The sequence below is a fragment of the Carcharodon carcharias genome, chromosome 28 (assembly GCF_017639515.1).
Source record: "Carcharodon carcharias isolate sCarCar2 chromosome 28, sCarCar2.pri, whole genome shotgun sequence".
NCBI lineage: Eukaryota > Metazoa > Chordata > Chondrichthyes > Lamniformes > Lamnidae > Carcharodon > Carcharodon carcharias.
Window position 1 is genome coordinate 28,213,443 of NC_054494.1, and position 18,538 is coordinate 28,231,980.

An 18,538-nucleotide genomic window follows, 5' to 3' on the forward strand; every position below is an offset into this window, starting at 1 on the left:
CCGGTCGACTGTTGAACTGCCCACTGCGTGGTATGGCCCTGCTCCCCCCGCAACAGGGCGGTAAGATCCCACCCTTGGGGTCGGGCTTAAACTTGCAACCTTCTGCCCTGAAATTAGAGCACTATACCTGAGCCAAGCCAGGCACTGGGGCAAGATACTCAGTCCAAGCTTTATTAGCTAATGTTTGAGCCGCATAAATTTATTGGGGTACTTTATGATTGTGGATCCCATGATGCTAAACTTATACTGTGAGATCGCAGCTTGCGAATTTGCACAGCGCCTTTCCCATCCCTTGAGGGTAACCTGCTTTTGAAGTACAGTCACTATTGTTTTGTAAGCAAACACAGTCAAGGTTTGCGCACAGCAAGATCCCACAGCCAGCAAGGAGTGTGAAATCGTTTTGCCATTTTGCGGAGGCTTTCACCCCTATATATTTTAAATGGTGTGAATGTTGAGGTTGCTGCCAGGAGTGAAGCTCTGAGCCTGATTCTCTATATTCTCCAGCACTATATGGTGGGGGGGATTTGTTTCAGAACCATTTTGCTCGTTAAATGGACATCATTTAACCATGAGGTACAGCAGCATAGTAGTTATGTTACTGGACTAGTAATTCAGAGGCCCACTAATGATCCAGAGACAAGAGTTCAAATCCCACCATGGCACCATAGGGAATTTAAATTCGGTTAATTAAATAATTCTGGAATAAAAAGCTAGAATCAGTAATGATGACTATGAAACTACTGGATTCCTGTAAGAAGCATTGGGTTCAATAACGAAAGCTGCCACCCTTACCCGGCCTGGCCTTTATGTGAGTCCAGACCCACAGCAATGTGGTTGACTCTTAAACTGCCCTCTGGAATTCACAAAGAAAAGCTATATTAGCTCCCTATCTACCAGCACTGTGGCAGCAGCTTCAGCACATACAGAAGGCAGCTCCCCAACATCACTTCAAGAGCAATTGGGAATAGGCAATAAATGGCGACCTTACTAATGATGCCCACATCCCATGAATGAATAAAGAAAAAAGCTTTCATTGACTGGGGAAGAGGAAGGAATTCCTCCCATTCTTTGTTATCTCACTGATGTGAATGTGATGTGATGTTATGCTGACACGAAGGAGATGCATTAAAGAGTACTTGTCCAGGTCAGACCAGTGGCTCAGCAAGATTTACCTAGTGAATAGCTGAGGTATAAAGACTTGGAAACGTGCAGGTTCAATCCCTCAAGACTAGGACTCAACTGTGCTGCCTTCAAGGTTATCCAGCCTACTGACCACACGTTAAGCTTACACATGAATAAGGGGCACATCCGGAATGTACTGGGCACTGCCTGTATCCTGTGAGAATTGGTGGGAGTTCATGGTTTCAGGAAAGGTAGGGGCAGAAGTAAAGAAAATCAGATGCTGGCCAGATTTTACTGGAAGCAGAGAGTTCCGCTTTCTTTCAGAACGCAAGTGTCGCTCCCCGGATGACTGGAGACTTTGAAGAAAGCTGGGAGGAGCTTGTACAGATGTTGATTTTTCTCAGGTTAAAGGCACACTGGACTGGTATACTGGCTGCAGTGCAAGGGGGAATGAAGGTTCTCAGGTCTGGGGCCAGCATCAGCTCCAACTGCTTCAAGTGGAGCTGATGCGAAATGGACCCAATTGGGTTGAGTCTGCAATGGAGGAGAGGCAGGCAAATTGGAATGCAAGTTCTCTTTTGCACTGACTGCAACGCTGCTGTGGCCCACAGCCTTGTGTACAAATGCGAGCACACGAAACCTCTGTAGTGAGAATGAATTTTGATCTGTTGCAGGTCTGACTTGGAGCTTCAGTTTAAATGTTACCACCATGAAGACCGGCAGATGAATACAAACTGGCCAGCATCTGTTCAGGTCAGTGTGAATGCCACACCCCTCACCATCGAGAGAGGTGACAACAAGACTTCTCACAAGCCTTTGCATCTGAAGCATGTTTGCCAGCCAGGAAGGAACACCATCCAGATCACAGTCACTGCTTGTTGCTGTGTAAGTATAATAATCTACGCTACTTTGTTCCAGTGTGTGTATTAGTATAAAATCCCCCCTTTTTTTTTGTTTTTGGTGCATCATTTGTCAAGCTTCTGGGATGGCCAAGGAGCTAATCTGCCCCATGGCACTTAACATGCTGCTACATGGGGCTGAATCTTCTGGTCGGTGTGCAGGGAGTAGGCCCGACAGGCTGACACGTAAAATGACGCCTCCCGATGTCATCGCACCTCATCTCAATATTTCGTTCGGCGGGCGCGCACCGGAGTCAGCGGCGCACCTGTCGATAGGTCAACAACCTATTACGGCCATTAAGAATGTAATTAAGCTAGTTAAGGACACTGCGCTTAAGGTTGGCGGGCAGCCGAAAAACCCAAGCGGCCTTCACACTTTTCAGGTAACCTCATCCATGGGCAGGACGAGGCTTCCTGCAGCTTTTATAAAAATCAGTCAAATAATTTCCCCACCTTTACAAACATGTCCCTATGTCCTGTGACACTGTCAAATGAGGGGACATGTCTCAATAAATCTTAACATCATTTATTAACGTTTTTTATTGTCTATACAATCTCCCCGAGGCAGCTCCGTGCCTCAGGGAGATTGCTGCACACGTGCGTGGATGAGCGCAGACCCCGACTCTCCCCTCTCTCCCCGCCCGCACAGGTAGCACTGAGCACTACCGGCCGCGCGCCACACTGGGCGGGCCTTAAAATGGCGGCGATCGGCTCCACCATAGGAACAACTCTCCCCATGAGGTGGCCATGAGAACACTCACTGGCTCCGGAGTTCTTTCGCTTTTTCTGATGACGCTTGCGGGCTTGGGAAACGGCTGGAGTTAGGACAGGGATTGCTGCACCCCATCGTTGGGATCGCATGGTGCTGTGGCATCCCTTCACTGTGCCAAACAGTGGCATTCTTCCTTAGAAATAAAAATAGATACACTTGAATACTTGCGAATTATGTCAACCATTTAAAAATGAGTAAAGCCTGTTGTGTTTTTTTTCCACAATGCAGATATTTCTGCACTAGTGAGTGATGGAATGTTGTTTGTTGCAAGGGGTAGAGAATATAAACGTCGTGATGTTTGCTATAGTTGAACAGAGCATTGGTGAGGCCACATGTAGAGCACTGTTTACAGTTTTGGTCTCTGTATTTAAGGAAGGACATAATTGCATTAGCAGAAGTTCAAAGAAGGTTCACTTGACTAATTCCTGGAATGATTGGGGATGGGGGTTGGGGTGCGGCAGTGTTACTGTATGAGGAAAGGTTGGACATCTATTCATTGGAGTTTAGAAGAATGGAAGGTGACCTTATCGAAACATATAAGATCCTGAGGGAACTGTTCCATTTGGATGTTGAAAGGACATTTCCCCTTGTGGAAGAGACTAGAACTGGGGACACAGTTTAAAAATAAAGGGTCTCCCACTTAAGACAGAGATGAGGAGAAATTTTTTCTGAGGGTCATGACTCTGGAACTCTCCCTCCCAGAGAGCGGTGGAAGCTGGGTCATGAATATTTTTAAGGCAGAGGTAGATGAATTCTTGACTAACAAGAGAGTCAAAGGGTTTCGGGAGCAGGTAGGAAAGTGGCCATAATGAAATCAGCCATGATCTTATGGAATGGTGGAGCAGGCTCAAGGGGCTGAATGGCCTACTCCTGCTCCTAATTTGCATGTTCTCACGATCGCAGTTCTCAATTTATTGCTAATGACACTGCTGCCCAGGGAAGGATTTCCTGCTGCCATACTTGCTCAGCTGGTCAATGCCACCCTGGCCGTCTGCCGATAGAACAAATTACAATTCTCCAATTGACGCGTGTTCGTTCTTTGTATAGCACTCTGACGCAAGGCTCCTACCTAGTCACGGCCATCTGGAATTTCCTGTCAAGCATCGACTGGGCGGGGGAGGGAATGGAATAAGGAAATTACATTGTAGTTTATAATCATCGTTATGGCCATTTTACTGCCCGCCATTTCCATTGAACTTTCCCAGCAACTTCTCAGAACCGGTGGAAAAGTGAAAATCTGTGTAAACAATTGTGATCCTGAGAAAAACACAGAAATTACGTCAGGCATTCCCCCTTTTAAGCCATCTAACCATCCATTGTCCATGCACTTTAAGCACAGCAGATTTTTAAGAATGCCATCATGGAAGCTTTCCAAATTTCAATGTAGCTCATACTAATTCCTTAAAAATGCATTCAAAGCACCAGCAAATTCAATGCAGGTTTCAGTGAGAATAAATAAGCACAATCACCTTTTTAACAAAACATCCTTCTTCCCTGTTGTTCCCCCTAAAATTCGAGGCCTCAGTTTAAACCCATTTTTGAATCAGTGGAATTGGGGAGAGTTCACCATTAATGCAGTCATTATAATGACCCCAGACCCAGCTGGTCACAGGAGTTGAACCGGTGTAAAAGATCAAGGAAATTTGAGGCGGGCGTAAGTATGTGCGCAATAAACATACAGCTGAAATTTCTTGCTCTTTTTACGCTGCCTGCTGTGCCTAGGCGTGCCTTCGGGTGAAGCTTGGCACAAAATTCTGGCTTAGCTTGTTTAAAAGACAAATGGCAAAAGCGGGCGTCCAAAAGCCTTGGTGATGGCGGGTTGCAGGAAACTCTTAAGGCCGGGATTTTCTGGTCCCGACCGCATCGGGAATCATCACAGGCCGGATGGAAAAATTTGACGGACCAGACGAAGGCCCGTTGACTTCGGGAGGGGAATTTCTCGTCCCATGGCTGGTGGGACTGGAAAATCCCGGCCTAAGTTTCCTGTAGGTTGCAGGTGAAGAGAATCAGAGATGGGAAATGGACTGGGAAAGAATTTTATGAGATGTGCTCGGAGACATTAAAGGCTGTTGTGTGGCATTTTTTATTTTGCTTGCTTCTTGGGAAAATAATGCGACCGGCACATTTGAGTCATGATGTGCACTCTACACCAGACTTTTATTAATTACCCAAAAGTTTTGCATGGCATTGCTCATGGCTTGTCAGATCATAATGCTGTCTTATAATAAAAGGAGCATTACATCATGTCACGCACAATATATTATTTTGCTGCTATGCTGTGTCTAGTGAGCTGAAGGGTCAGGTTAGAATAATCTCTAGTCCGCTTAAGTCAATGCAGCCTGAAATTGGCCACTGGTGGTGAGGGAAATTTGCAGCAATGACAATACTTGTACTTTGCTAACACCTGTATGTGTCAGGAGAAAGCAGCGTGAAATGATTGTCTATCCGTGTTCATACTTCCAACACATTGAAGTTGGAAGCGTGATGCATGCTCTTAAAACTTTTAGATACATAGAAAATGTTGAGGCCCGCCTGGGTAAAATAATCTAAAACTGATCCTTTGAGTTTTGCTTCAAATCCTGTAGCTCATTGCACTGATAGTTGTGCTAAATCCCGGCCCTAGCCAATGGGGTGGAGATGTCCCGCTATGTGAGAAAGAAATGACTAGCAAAACTTCTCACCGAAAGAGAAACTTCTTGGGAAGAAAGGGGCCTGGTGAAAAGTTCATTTCTATCAGTAAATCACTTTCACAAAGTATACAAAGTAAGCGACACTCGCTACGCATTTAAGATCAGATTGTCTGTTATATTTTTTTTCAATAAAGTGGATGGTTTCTTTTTTTGTCATTATCAGCAAAGCATTCAAAGGACTGTGTGTGATACAATTGTACAGGTGTACAGTTTCACTTGCTACCTGGGGATAATCTGACGCTGTTCGTACTAATCCCTTGTGCTTCCCGACAAGCCACTGATCCTGTGTGTGCCCTCTTCTCTCTCTCTCTCCCTCCTTGCAGTCGCACTTGTTCGTACTTCAGCTGGTGCACAGACCATCGGTCCGATCAGTGCTTCAAGGCTTGCTGAAGAAAAGGCTTCTCCCTGCTGAACATTGCATCACAAAAAGTAAGTGTAACCTAATCCGCTTGTGTGCAAGAAATCAGAGAGCTCAAATATATACAGTTCAATTTGGTTTCACAGGCGAACGATTTGAATGGCTTCTCCCATAAGCCTCAGTGCTGCTCACAATCCACTGCCCAGTCTTGCATGTAAAAAACTCACCTGGATGAGGTACAGGCACTGGACCCAGTATCCGGGAAGCTCGAGACCAGACGTGTGTCAGATTTGGGGATTTTACAGATTTTGGGTCCTAGGCTGAGCATGTACAAAATATTTATGAGAAATGAAGGTTAAAGGGGCTTTATCCCCAGGGTGCCAGCTTCGAATGTAGCTGGTTTTCGGGTCCTTCTGGATTTTGAGATGCCGGTTACAGGATCTGGTGCCTGTATTTTGGGGGTGGGGTGTGACTTTTACAGCTATGAGATTCACTGCCTTCGAGTGGGGAGAAATTTGAAAAGAAGCAGAAAGGGGACCTACTTCTTGGGGGTAACTGATGCTTTGGGGAAAATACTGAGTTGGTCAAAGCCAATTGTGGCCCATTTTTCTTTGTCTTTAGATATAGGTGCACCACTGAGAGAAAGGAGTGAGCCATCAGCCAGACACCAATTTAACCAGTTTCTTTAAGAATAGGGTTTTTCCTCTCCCTTTCCTGAAAGGATTGTTGCCAAGCTAGCCTGTGTCTTGATGGCTTCAGTTATCCTTAAGAACCCATTATACATGTGTGTGTGAGTCTTGACTATTGGGGGGGTGGGGGTGTCACATCTCAGTCCTCATCTGGTATCTGTGCTGTCAGGATGAGGGATCTTCAGCCAGTTGTTTCTTGTATTTGACCCTAAAGTCCCTACCAGAATTGGGGTGGTCTTGTTTCTGTGAGGCTCTGAGGCAGAAGCTGAGACTTTCTGCAGTTCCTTGGAGGTTTGCTCAGCCTCATGCCATAACTCTGGTGGGAGGGCAGGGAAACTCCCAGAGAGAAAAAGCACACAAAATCCGACAATGGCCACACACCTGGCCGCTTGGAGGGGACCCTCAGGTGTCCCGCCAACATTGTGTCTTAAAACAGTCGTGCTCAATTGAAAAATCATGAGTGAAACGTCGGGTACTGGCTACAATGGTGACCGGAATAATGAAGGATTCTGCCAGAGGGTCAGTTGATTAGTTGTCATGGATAAAAGGCCACTTTGATATGGAGAATGTTGTACCTGCGGGTCTGTGCTGATTGGGATTGGCTGATCAATTCCCTCTTATTAACCAGTAAAAAGGAACTTCAGCAGCGTGGCGGCTTCTTCGGGAGGGGCTACATTAAATGGAGAAGATGGAGTGGAGCAGACGGCAATCAAGGTCTCCCTGAAGTGTCCAATCACATTCAGGCGGATCCAGTTACCAGCAAGAGGCCATGACTGTAAACATGTACAGGTAAGTAATCTCTCCACCTTGTCTTTCAGCACCTATGATTGCCTGGATATTGAAAGGCTATCATGACCAGGAATTATATTTTAATCAGGCTCATTTTATGCTAAAATGGTTGTTAAATGAGTGCAGGATTGAGTCTGAAAGGAAGGTTTATCAGCTTAAACTTAAAACTAGAAAGCTGACCAACTCGAAGAGGAAACAATAGTGCAGAAAATCTGTTGGCAGTTTAATCTTGATTAAAGTTCCAGAGACCCTATGTAATATGTATTAATAGGATTTTCGGTGTTTTCTTCCCTTGTTACTGCAGTGTTTTGATTTGGAATCGTACTTGCAACTGAATTGTGAGAGGGGAACATGGAGGTGTCCTGTTTGCAAGTGAGTAAAGAAATTGAGCTGTTGGGAGAGAATTGTGCATCTTTGTCCATAGACTGCCTTAATGTTTGGTTGGTGCTTTAGGATGTTTTAAAAAAAAAATATTGCTTCCTTTTAGATATATAAAGCTTAACAACAGCTTGTGGCTATCTAGCTTAATCAGACGAAAGATAACATGATAACAAGACTCCCCTTGAAAGCTGCATTTGTTTGTGAGATGGGATTGGCATGTTGATCCAATGTCACATGCCTAATGTTCCCAGAAGAACAGGAAATTCTCAATAATCTGGCTGTCATTCCTCCAATCAACATCCCAAAAAGCAGATTAACCGGTTATTTATCTCGCCCTAGTTTATTTTGTTTGCTTACGTAACAGCGAAGTAAGTTGCTGAGGGGCAAAAAAAAAAGTACTATATAAATATGTGTCCTTTTTAACTGAAAAAAATGGAAGCAGGGAATCCTTATCCTTTCCTTTGGACCTAAGTTACTGTTTTCAGTGACACAGAAAAAATACTCGGGGGAAATCTCAGTTAAATATAGAGATGTTTGCTTTCCCCACCAGTGATTAATTTTAGTGAATAAGTAGATGTGAGACACAGTGGAGGTCATTTTCTACTTGCATTCTCGTTTCTTTTGTGCTAAAGGTAGTGAACAGTGGAAAGTCTACCACTTTGTCACAAAATGGTTGCTTGTTGTAGAGTCATTATGGCACAAAAGGAGTCCATTCAGCCGACGAGTCCATGCTGTTTCCCTGTGACGCAATTCAATTAGTCCCTTTTTCCCGCTCTATCACTTTGCCTCTGCAATTGTGCCCAAACCTGTTTTGCTTTCAGAAACATTTTTCATCACGTTGGCATTAGTCAGGCAGGACATGTTTACTTTGCATATTGTTGGGTCTTCTACATCCAGGCCCAAAGCCCTGTGTGGTACACAAATTGATCTTGGGTTTGTATTCCCCTCAACAGAAGCGCAAAAGTGAAAAACCTCCCAACATCTCCAGAGAATTGGCTTTAGGTTTTCCTCCGTTCATCAAAAATATGCAGCACAGAGAGACCATTCAGCCCATTGTGTCTGTACCAGCCCTTTGAAAGCTCCCCAATTAGTCCCACTCTCCTGTTCTTCTGACGCCCCCCACCCCAGCTCTGCAATTTTCTCCTTTTCAGTTATTTATTCAGTTCCCCTTTGAAATTTGTCACTGAATCCACTTCCACCACCTTTTCAGGCAGCGCATTCCAGGTCATGAAATAAATATTCCTCATTTCCCTTGGAGTTTTCTTCCAATTACCTTATACCTGTGTCCTCTGGTTACTGACCCTCCTGTGAATGGAAACAATTTGTCCCCATCTACCCCATCAAAACCCCTGCAACTTTTATTTATAAATAAATTTAATGATTGTTGCATTTTATTCTGTAATTATATTTGTTTCTATTTTTGTAAAAAAAAATGTTATTGACAATATTCTTTTTATTCAATGGCAGTAAAACCGCACTTCTGGAAGGCCTTGAAGTTGACCAGTACATGTGGAGCATCCTATCCAATATTCAAAAGTACGTTTCATTAAGGCTTTTTTCCTTTTGTATGTTGGTAGCAAAATGCAAATCAAGTGAGAATGTTTGAGTCAGATATCCAGAGCAAAGCTCTTCTATGGATATTGGGGAGTTGCCCGGTCTGTTTAGGTGCTTTTATCTTCCATCTTTGGAGGTGACAGCAGCATCTACCATGACTAGTTCTGAGATGGTTGGTTGTCCACTGTTTACAACAAAGGTTTGATCCTTCAGTTTGTACTGTGGGGCCCTCTATAAGGAACCCATTTGGTATGTCACAGTTCTTCCAAGCATTATACCATCAACGCTGGGGGGGCGATCACTGATTATTATCTCTTCTTGATCAAGATTGACCTATTGCATGTGCTGAGTTTGGTGAGAGCTATGTTTGTTTAGATATGAACAACTAGACTCGTCTGCCTAACTGAAGTCTAGCTAAAACAGCCAGGCCCTCGCTAGTTGGCATGGAATAATGCTTCCTCTGAATAAAGCAATCCATTCAAGAGACCCTAAGCTGATGCTGCTAGAATGTTCTGCCTCGCCCCTAGGATTATATCAATCTCATTTCCCTCTGTTGCCTTTTACCAGGACATTGACAGTTTTCGAGAGCATGATTTGAGCAGTGCTCAAACCTTTATTGGGTGTGTGAGGGTCTTGTATTCATTTCTTGTGGCAGAATGAAAACTCCCAATGAGAAGAATCCTTGAAACTTCCAAAAAATCAGCTATAAATTAAAAATAACTTATTGGAAATCCACATCGTTCTTCGCTCAGTGGTAATACTCTGGCCTTTGGGTGAGAGGGTCATGAGTTCAAGGCCCACTCTGGGGGCTTCGGTACATAACCCTGGCTGGCACTTCACTGCAGTACTGAGGGAATGTTGCACTGTCAGAGGTACCATTTTTTTTAGATAAGACATTTAACCGAGGCCCCACATACCCTCTCAAGAGGACACAAAGATCCCATAGCATCATTCAAAGAAGTCAAAGGGCGCTCACCCGGTTGTAGGCCAACATATATCTCTCAAACAACATATGCGAAAAGATGATCATCTGGTAACCTATCATTGCTGTTTATGGAATCTTGCTGTGCACAAAGTGGCAGCTTGTGTTACTTCATTGACTATGTAATATCCTGAGATAATGGAAGGTGCTATTTAATGCCCTTCCTCTCAAATGCAAATCACATATTTTCTGTGCCAGCTCCCACAGTCAATCTTCCTATCTATTTAAATTTGGTTTGAATGAAAAGCTACATGCATACCATGGGTCACAGGTAATCTAGAGTACATTTGGAATGTTGAAATACAGAAATGGAGTTCTTTTTAACCTGTAAATACATCCTACGAGGGCCAGGTGTACTCTCCAAAGGCCAATTAGATGCCAGTAGTATCATAAATTTCCTAGCTCCAGATCAGAAGAACCCAGTATAAACTGACTATCTTCTCATAAGATCATTTTGCCATCAAAAGTATAAAGTTAAGCTGATACAAGACTCACAACCTTTTTTATTTGTAAGTCAGAGATGAGTTTAGTATTGGAGTAGCTTCTTGTGTTAATTAAATCTCCTCTGAATCACTCCAGCTCTGAGTTTGAAGAGGTCACCATTGACCCGACATGCAGTTGGAGACCAGTTCCACTGAAGTCTGACATTCACATCAAAGATGACCCGGATGGTCCTCTGTCCAAGCGGTTCAAAACCATGAGTCCCAGCCAGATGATTATGCCAAATGTCATGGAGATGATTGCAGCTCTGGGACCAGGTCCGTCGCCGTACCCTTCCCTACCTCCACCACCAGGAGGCAGCAGTGGCAATGAATATGGCAACCCGGGTAGGTTTCACCATGAATTTGGAATTCTCCTTATCCATCCATGCATATCATCAACATTGCATTAATGCAGCTTGCTGGGGTACTGAAAAAAGCTGTTGTCAAGATATTTTTTAAGTTCTTCTCAACTGTGGTATTTGTACAGAATTATTATTTTGCATTCTGCAGATTAATATGTGTCTTTTGTATGTGTCAAAAACATTAGTGTGAGTGTATTTTGCTTGTTGGAATCTTGCATTCCAAGTCCCACTGTACCAGATGCAGAGATTGACCGTGTAATCTGGCCCAACAAAGAGCAACTGTCATTTGCTAGCTGAATTCTAGACTGTTATACACAGTAGAATGGATGTGGACCTTAATTCAGGAATGGATCCCAAATGAACAGATTCACTGATTCCTGTATTTATCCCTTTGGGTAGATTTCAAGCTACCATAAAAAGTAATGTAATGGTGCAGTGTCATACTGAGGAGTAGTCTCACCCAAGTTTGTAGCATTTAAATCTCTTAAGGAGGTGGCGACCCACACATATTTAAAATACCTAGTGGAAATTAGTTAAGGCTGAGGCTCCTTTTAAAACAGAACTGGATTAATGAATATCTGTTTGCAAATGGGATTGGGTTACAGGGATGGTTATAGATTGAAAGGATTAGAAGTGCTCATTGGAATATGATTCCTTTGCTGTGGGCAGGAGTTCTGTCTGGAGAACAACAGGCAAGAATCAAACAGTGGAAGTGCGAGAATAGCTGAATATTTTGCAGTTTTGCTTGATTTGGGAGGTGGGGGGGTGGGTGGTGTAGGGATCAGTGAGCTTTTATGCAAACCTGTGCATCAGGCAATTATAATGGGTGGGTGGAGTGGAACATATTGCATATGATTTGTGAATGGAGGGAGCTTGATGGCTCATGTGGCCCTTACCCACCTCATGCTTTCTTACGGCCAGGAATTTAGGATGGCGGGCTTTCCCTTCCTGCCATCTGAAGAGTCGGCGGAGAACACCGCCCCCCCAATACTGCCTGCCTCGCAGCCATTTAACACCCCAACAAGTGGTTAATTGGCTGGGGCGGGACTTCTGCCCCTCACTGGGAAGGATGTCCAGCCTCAGAGAGCGACCGCCCAATCTGATTGGCTGGCCAATCCTCTAGGCCCTGCAGCGCCAGAAGCTGCAGTGGACAGGACTGGGACTGCAAGTACTCCCCAGAGCCTAAGTTCCAGGAGTCCAGCGCCAGGTAAGTTTTGGGGGTCTAAGGGTGGGGAGGGGAGGTGAAGCCCAGGGGGGGAGTGCATCAGTGGGTGTGGATGTTGGTGGAAATGCCAGTAGAGATGGAGGACCTGCAGGGGCCGGACCTTGTGGGGGAGCGTGGCCCCTAAATGAAAAGGAATTGCTGATGGTGAGGGACCCCCCCCCCAAACCCTCACCATCCCCCCCACCTTCCTGCCCGAGGCCTGAACATAGTTAATTTTCAGGCTTGCCTGCAGTCCTTGAACTCCTCCTGCAGCCTGGAAATTCAGGCTGGGCGGTAAACAGGACCTTTAAGTGGTCAGTAATTGGCCACTTTAAAGGCCTCAATTGGGGCAAGGTTGAGCCGGCCAGCCTAGACCTCAACCATCCAAGCATAAAATTGCAGAGAGGTCAGGGCCAGTGGAAGGTCACCTGAGAAATTTTACAGCCGCTGCCTACAAAGCCACCAGTAGGGGGATGTAAAATTCTGCTCTAAGTTACCAGCAAGAATATATTATATACGGAAGCAGGCAATCCTTGCATGACCACCAGCTGGATGATGTGAACATGTATCAGAGCCATGCTCAGTGCTGTCCTCACACAGCCTCCATAACTTGCAAGCATTGAACAGCATGAACTCTGGCTGTTATGTTTTCATTTCACTGGCTTCAGGGCACCAAGACCACTTGTAGAGTCCCGACTCCTGCCTCAGTTCACGAGTGTGATGGAATACTCTCCACTTGCCTGGATGAGTGAAGCTCCAACAACACTGAAGAAGCTCGATCCGTTCAGGGCAAAGCAGCCCACTTGATTGGCATCCCATTTGCCACCTTCAACACTCACTCCCTCCACCACCAACACACAGTGCCAGCAGTGTGCGCCATCCACATACTGGAGCAACCCACCAAGGCTCCTTTGACAGCGCCTTCCAAACCCACGACCTCTACCACCGAGAAGAACAAGGGCAACAAATGCCATGGGAACACCACCACCGGCAAGTTCCCTCTAAGCCACACACACCATCCTGACTTGGAATTATATTTCCATTCCCACACTGTTGCTGGGTCAAAAACTGGAAACCCCCTTCCTTACAGTGGGTGTACCTACTACACCACATGGACTGTAGCGGTTCAAGGCAATGGCTCACCATCACCTTCTCAAGGGCAATTGGCGTTGGGCAACAAATGCTGGCCTTGCCAGCGATGCCCACATCCGTGAAAGAATAAAAAAGGAAGTTGCACTCAATTGAGTGTAAGCTGGGAATTGAACCCAAGTCGTACTGGTCTGTGGTGGATATACTGCAGAGTATTGCATTTATGCACTAGACCATGGTGAAACCAAATTCTGGCTTATGTAACAGTGTGGATGTGATGGCTGAGGAACAGCCATTGTCATTACCTGACAAATAGTATTTGTACATGAGGAAAGAGACCACAAAACCATAAAGCTGAAACCAGAGCATTCTACTGCCAAACATGTGATAGCCATGTTGTGTTATGGTGTGAATACCTGTAGAATGCCCAGAAACGGAGATATTAACAGATATAAAGTCCTTAATGCAAAGTGTTCAGCAGTTGTTCCCTGATCAGAGTTACAGACTAAAAGGAAGTGAAAACAGATTCTGGCATGTCACACTTTGAATATATTGTTGGGAGGTGGCGAAGAATGAGTATGGTGACTTTTTTTTTAAAAAAAAAGATTGCCCTGAGTTTTTCCAAGATGATTGTGAATTGAAATATGCTTCATTGATCCCATGAATTTCCGTTGCCCTCTTGAAATGTTCAGTTTTGCAGCTGATAACACAATAGCTACACTGGGAACACAGGGCAAACTAATACTCCATTCTGTCGGAGCTGACTTGTTGTTTAGGATGCACCAATTTCTCTGAACCAGCTTCAGTCCTGAACAAGATGCAGATTGTTTTGAGAAGGCAGACTTGTTAATAATACTGTCATAATCCTCCCAAAAGGTAACACTTACCCCAGCCATGGGAACTTCGATTTCCCACATGGCAACCCTGCCGGTACTTCTGTGAACGACTTCATGCATGGGCCCCAGTTGTCGCACCCTCCAGATATGCCCAACAGCCTTATGACTCCTGACAAGCCTCTCAGCCACTCCATGCCTGATCAGGTAAGTGGTGCCATTTGTGTGCGTCTCTCCCTTTGTTTCAAACAATGACCTTTGCATTTGCACTTGGGATACATTCAGCCTAAGAGATGTCGAGTGTCAGGGACCTGTGTTTATGAATGGGGTTCCAGCGTGCTAACTTTGCCAACCTGTGGCAGAATAGGGGTAGAATATCACAGATAGGAATTATATTAGCGAGACAAGGTGAGATGCAGCAAAGATCAAATCACTGCTGATGATCCCAAGGGAAACAATGGAGAGTAACTTAGTGAATTTGCCATCCAGACTCCTTTTAACTAACTCTCTGCGAATATTCCTGTCTGATTGTGTTTCTGAGTGTGTAATGTGGCTTGCAATGTTTCTATCTAGCACTAACATTTTTCATCTGCCTTGTTTTTTTTTCTCTCTCCATACAAATCTGGTCTGCTTTTGTCTGTGCTTATTTCACTGTTATTTCACACAAATGGAATACAAGGGCAACTAGCACTTAATGTTGTTAAAGTTGCTGCAAGCATCCCATTGTTTTGTCACTCACTGGTAGACATGGGTGGCCTTACCAAGTTGACAGTCTTTTACATGGAACGTGTAAAAGTAGAACAAGGTGTTTCATAAAATGTTCCCCCCACCTCCCCCACTGCACCCACCCACCCTGCCTGCAAACCTGGTTTTAAATGTGGTGGAGCCCAACCTTTTCCAGCCAAGCTGGTTCTGGTATTGTTGGATGGGCTTCCCCCACCCACACCAAAACAAAACTGGTTTGGATCCTGCTTATCCTGTTAACCAGATAATTCTATCCAGCAGCAGTCAACTCCTCGAAATTTTTCTGATGGTGCTGAGTTGAAGTACGGGGGGGGGAATTTTTGCTACAAACCTTCATTCCTCCTCACCACATCAAAAGGTGGACATGTATTTGCTTGTCTGTCCTCTGATGTTGGAGCACTACTGCTGTCGTTATTGAGCTCCCCCCACCACCCACCAACCAAAGAACTAACCAGCTTCTGCCTCCACGCACACAAAAAAAGGGGGGCGTTTTTGGGAGTGGGGGGGAATGTCTTCAACTCTGCAGTATTGAACCCAACAGGAAATCTATTGTTGGAGTCAGGACAGGAAGGTGTTAGGAAGTTTGTTCTATTACACACGAGAAGTTGCTAACAAAAGACTCTTTCTGTAGTATGTACTTGTATCAGTGTACAGAGCTAATCTGTGTTAGAGACAGTATCTCTTTCTGTAAGCCTACCCACAGTGACTGAATACCAGAACCTGCACAGAGGAGGTTAATTAAAATCTCCATGCCATTTTTACAATGGTGTTTACTAAATTTTCTTTTCAAAGATAGATCATTATTAATATTTCTAGCATGCTCCCTCTAAACATGGTTTAGGAACGGATTTTTTTTTTCGGTTCAGAGGCAGTGGTTTTATTTACTAGTGCATTTCAGCCTCAGTAGGCCAACAAAAAGGATACTTTCTCTTGGGAATTACTTTGAACCCAATGTGAGCTACTGTGAGTGCCATTGACTGAAAGAGACAGGTATCTAGAGTTTTAGTGGCAACATTTGAAATGTTCACAGTGAGTGGGTCTTTAGATGATGCTGTTCTCTCTAACTGTGGGTAGATCTTCTTAGTTACTCCAGGTCTGACAGCGGATAGGTGTTGCAAGTTAGTGCTGCAGAGTTGATTTCCTTCTAAGTCTCCAGTGAGAAGTGGGGATTGGCTTTCTCTCCTGTCTAATGGCTGGGTTTGGTATTAACATTCTTCAGACATCTTGAGCACTGTACCTTGTGGCCTCACTCTCTCCTGCTTCCTCCTTCGCAGATGCCTCATCCTGGCAGTACTGATCAGTCCCATAGTTCCATGCAGCAAGGTTTGCACGCACTTCACCCCAGCAGCCAGTCAGGGCAACCATTACATCACAGTGGTCCTAGCCAGCAGCCCCGGCAACCCCAGCAGGCTGCTTCTAGCAACCATCCACACAGTGATCTGACCTTTCGCCCTTCCTCCACCTTGGAAGGTCAGGCTGGTGGTCAGGGAACGTCCGACATGCCGGAACCCTCACTGGATGTAAGTGTGCGTCATGCTCTCATTTGCCTGCCCATCCACTGCTAGCAAATTCTGGGCACAGCAAAGCGCCTCATGTCACATCATTGTTTTATACATTTTCACGTGTTACTTTGTACTGCAGCAGCCTAGGAGGAGAGCAGTTTGCTTTGGCTGCCTCATTCACCTGTCTGTTTTGAAGAAATGATTTTATTTATTGTATAAAATGTGTCAAAATGACTAGACAACAAAAGAAAAAGAGGTCAGGGATGCAGCAATTGGTTAACTTGATTATGAATATTGTCCATCAGACTTTATTAAGAACAACAGTGGCCCAAAAATACGTCAAGATATTTGTGAAGTATAGAATTGAAAGTCTGGCTGTACCGCAAATGTGTTCTTAACATGACCTGTTTTTGAACCAGTTTTTTTTTTAATAGACATGGTAAAAGGTTTTTATAAAACTATGCTGGGGTCAGCTGTCAAAAGTTGGTTCCTGGCACTGTGATTGTCTTAAATTAACGTCACAGAATCACTGGATCCAGTTTTATAACATTGTACTTCTTGAGGATTTGAGTGGTGGAGTGGGTTAGAACGGCCTCTTTCAACTGCTGAATCTTGGCCTTAATTCAAATCAGTCCGAGGGATGAGAATCTCCTCTCCCTGATGTGAAGGTTCTACTTGAAATGGGTTGAGCTATTCCTGTTCAACACCGAGGCACAGCATCAGAGTTATATCGTCTCAAAGGCCAGCAAGGATGTCTGCTGTGGAAAATGGAAACTTCACTCTGTCACTGGGCAGGGCTCTCTCATTTGTGGGGGCAGGGGGTGGCGGAGATTCAGGCAGTGTAGCACAACCAGTGCATGTGCTTAGAAGGGTATCAGACCCCTCCCACAGATGTGGAAATTGCTACACTCCCCACCCCTAGGCTCGACGGCAAAATTCTTCTGCACAACAAAATGCAGTCGCTGAACGTGGGAAATGATCCCTGGCCCCAGCACTTTGCTAATGCAAAATCTGCCTTTCTAAATATGGCTGGCTGCCTCACTTACCCCCCTCCTCCTCCTCCTCCTCCTTTTGTCCAACGGTCTGCTCAGCTGTCCTCTCGTCAGCTGACCAAGACAGACCCTGTCATCAACAACACATTCCCCTGCTTCGGTTTCCACTGCCCTCGCCTCTGCTGGCCAAAACGTGAATGACTGAAAATATCACCCTTGGCTCTTCCCATGTTCTGGATCTGGAGAGTTCCCTTCTAAAGTTGTCCTCCACACTTTGGCCCCACAGCCTAGGCTGTACCTGTACTTAATAGAGGCACTGAGTAAAGCGGTCTGGTATTCCATTTCTCACCACTGACATCTCTCATATTAATGAGTACAAAAAATAGTTTAATCCCGCCCCCCCCACTCCCCAAATTTAAAATTATCTGCTTGTAATATTGCAAAAATAAGTTAAAATGGTTTAAAACTGATCATGTTACAGAAACAAACCATTTTGTGGATAGTACAAGTCTTTCAGTTTTCATCATTGCCAGTTTCTCAGTGAATTGGATGAACTTAATGGGCTGAGGTAAATTGTCAACTTGATGCCAGGGGTTAAGACTGGTATTGAGAATCGACCATTAGAAACCACCAATTTCCAGCTCCACAATAGAAATGAAAATTGTGCGCTTTCTATAACGGGCAGCTGACAAACCGGTTTTATGCATGGTGGGGGTGCAAGTTGAAGATCTAACCCAACAAATCTGCAGCGATATACTTGTATAAAGAAGTTTAGTCAAAGGCACAGCGCCCAATGCCAAAGAGGCCAATTTGAAATTGACGGCTAGAATTGGTGTTTGCTCTACAATCCATTTCCAAAGTCTTTTCTCACCCACGTTAATTTGTGACTGCCTGGGTGTATTTTCACCTTGGGATGCTGTGCCACCTTTTAAAATGCAACACAAGTGCAAGTTGTTGTTCGTGGCAAAAAAAAAGCTCTTCAACTGTGTGCCTCTTAGCCCCAAGATGGTGCGAGATTCCATTTATTCCTGCTTGTCCCTGCTCGTATCAAGCCCCGGGCCCAGCACCATCAGCAAACAGTGCCCAAGGACCTT

General features: G+C 44.8%; 1 protein-coding gene across 18 annotated transcripts in view; it reads left to right on the top strand.

Moving 5' to 3' along the window:
• The window catches only part of zmiz1a (zinc finger, MIZ-type containing 1a), a 411,800-nt gene that overhangs the window by 387,687 nt on the left and 5,575 nt on the right, over nt 1-18,538 (top strand). For 17 of the 18 annotated variants that reach the window (XM_041176087.1, XM_041176086.1, XM_041176089.1 and 14 more), the window contains 7 exons: nt 1,797-2,007; nt 5,807-5,912; nt 7,159-7,319; nt 7,624-7,691; nt 9,168-9,236; nt 10,816-11,063; nt 14,250-14,413. In XM_041176087.1, the coding sequence (XP_041032021.1) occupies nt 1,797-2,007; nt 5,807-5,912; nt 7,159-7,319; nt 7,624-7,691; nt 9,168-9,236; nt 10,816-11,063; nt 14,250-14,413 (1,027 nt within the window). Of the gene's footprint in view, nt 1-1,796; nt 2,008-5,806; nt 5,913-7,158; nt 7,320-7,623; nt 7,692-9,167; nt 9,237-10,815; nt 11,064-14,249; nt 14,414-16,224; nt 16,471-18,538 lie in introns of all 18 variants that reach the window. The other variant, XM_041176103.1, reaches the window with a different exon arrangement.